The sequence below is a fragment of the Vigna radiata genome, unplaced genomic scaffold (assembly GCF_000741045.1).
Source record: "Vigna radiata var. radiata cultivar VC1973A unplaced genomic scaffold, Vradiata_ver6 scaffold_209, whole genome shotgun sequence".
In the NCBI taxonomy this organism is placed as follows: Eukaryota; Viridiplantae; Streptophyta; class Magnoliopsida; order Fabales; family Fabaceae; genus Vigna; species Vigna radiata.
The window spans coordinates 344,820-347,096 of NW_014543616.1; the positions used below are offsets into that span (position 1 = coordinate 344,820).

General features: G+C 30.8%; 1 protein-coding gene across 1 annotated transcript; it reads right to left on the bottom strand.

The window, feature by feature from the left end:
* Nucleotides 1-621: 621 nt before the first annotated feature.
* On the bottom strand, nt 622-1,618 carry LOC106754658 (RING-H2 finger protein ATL51-like). Its single transcript, XM_022778034.1, has 2 exons — nt 1,321-1,618; nt 622-1,119 (listed from the first exon to the last, which is right to left on the bottom strand). Exons 1-2 carry the CDS (start codon nt 1,502-1,504, stop codon nt 755-757), a joined length of 549 nt encoding a protein of 182 aa, XP_022633755.1. The 5' UTR covers nt 1,505-1,618; the 3' UTR covers nt 622-754.
* Between the last annotated feature and the right edge of the window lie 659 nt (nt 1,619-2,277).

The following is a 2,277-nucleotide window of genomic DNA, read 5'->3' on the forward strand; positions in this document are numbered from 1 at the left end:
TTTTCCAAGAATGAACAGTGAAATATAAATACTACCATTAATGTATATTATACTTCACGGCCACTTCAAATATGAATTAGAATTTGAAAAAAAGTTTACAAATCAAACATCATTGTCACATATATTAAAAAGTGAAATAAATCAGGAATATAAATATTACCATTAAAGTAGATTCTATTTTACTTACAATTTGAGAAAAAGTTTACAAATCAAATATCTTTATCACGTATGTATTAACAAGTGAAATAAATAAGCTCATTATTCGATGAAAACAGGAAAGAACAGTAGAGAAGGGAAGCTTTCGATGAAATGAAACAGGAAAGCAGTAATACCACCATCATATCACACGTGGCATCATGCATGTAAGCATACGACACACGCGTCTTGATGCATGCAACCTTACAGGACATGTCTCAGCACGTGCCTCTGTCCCCTTCTTTATCCTAGACATCAATGTATAGCCAGCTATAATGTCAGTTTCTCCTCTCTCTACAGTAACTTTTCTCACCACTTGAATTCCCCTCAAACATGATTTCCTCACATCATCACTCTAGTCACTCTAATTTCACATCATTATCCTTTCCGAAACCTTAAATCAATTTGAAAACTCAGATATCCATATGCACCAAAATAAACAACTTAATTGAATAAACAAGAATGTACTGTACTGCAGTGCAAAAACCACAGATACAACATTACACATATTTAAAAGATCTGAATAAAATTTTTGAATCATATATCTAACATTTTTGACCTAGTTTTCACCTGTTGGCAAATAGTGACGACACAAAGGACATACATGACTGGTTTTGAGCCATGTGAGAATACATGGAAGATGAAAGACATGTTGGCATGACAGCGTGTAGCACTCAGCATTCACATTCATCTCTTCCAAGCAGATACAACAATCTTCACATTCTCTAATAACAGTACACTTCTTCAAAAATCTATTTATTAAGATTTCATCATCGCAACCATGATTCACTTCAGAACTCTGCCTCTGATTCAGTCTAGAACTTTGCCTCCCACTCGCTCTCGAACTCAGTCTCTCACTCCTTCTTAAACTCACCCTCTGACTCCTTCTTGACCTCTGCGTGAACTCTTCACTAGCTGCACGCTCTACAGAGTTCAATATTATAACAGTCAGAGTTAACGGGATGACTCGGTGTTGAGATTCCTGGGGTTCCAGAGAAATAAAAGAAGAAAGACTATCAATTTCAAACAAGGCTTGAACATTAGAAAGAACCCCTTCTGCTATTTCATCCACACATTCTATGGTGAAAGGTGAAAGTGACAACACAGTGTGTAAGAAGGTTGGACCTTCTTGGAAGAAATTTTGGGCGGGTATTGATGCTGGAGAAAAATGATGCTGTAATCCCGCTGGGAATGTATCTTCTGAGTGGAATCTAACTTTGACTTCGAAGTTGAAATAATCACCCGGCAGAACCCTGGTGTGTTCATCATTCACCCTCATCACATTGTAGTAATGATGTACTGTCGACATTTTTTTTTTTCTGAAATGATACGGAAAGTTTGATTGACATACAAAAAAATAACCAAGTTGGCAGTATCTTTTATAGTTTCATTTTACTGAATGGTAAATGGTAAATGTGCAATTTCTTTCCCTATATATATATACTAAAAAATAAATTTATTTTTGTTCCAATATGTATTTTTAAATTTAATAAATAAATAAATGTAAAATTTTAATTAATTAAATTAATTTTCTGACAGAAGAAAATACTAATAATTTAATGAATTCGTGATTAAATATGTTTATAATGCTGTAGAGTATAATAAAGTATACTTATACTAAAATCTTATGTCATGTATCTAAATAATTAAATTTATTATCAACTGTTTAGTTATAACTCTTTATCCACGTTGAGTTGATATTTAGTATGAATTAACTGTCTTATGTGTTGTGCGTTTGTGATGATCAACTATGGATATAAGTAGATGATAAATTAGGTACTGATATGTTTTTGATGGAAGAAGATGATGTGAGAACATAATTATATAATTTTATTTCGTTTATGTATATAGGATCTTTGCTTTTGAACCACTTTTTTTTTATTGCTTTTAGTTATGTTACATATATATTGTTATTATAATTATTTATATATGGATAAATGTGTTAATCTTTTATATGTTTCTTATATCTATTTGTTATTTGTTGTGTATTAATAAAATGTTTAATATTTTATTTAATAATTTTATATTATTAAATGAAAAGTTGTATTTTAAATTTTTTATTTTTTACTTTTTTAAATCAAA

Bases quoted from the DNA above. Each gene is read 5' to 3' on its own strand.
- LOC106754658 (XM_022778034.1), bottom strand. From the start codon at position 1,504: ATGTCGACAGTACATCATTACTACAATGTGATGAGGGTGAATGATGAA. The intron at 1,120-1,320 runs GTCCAACCTTCT...TGAACTCTGTAG, and splicing joins CCAAAATTTCTTCCAAGAAG to AGCGTGCAGCTAGTGAAGAG.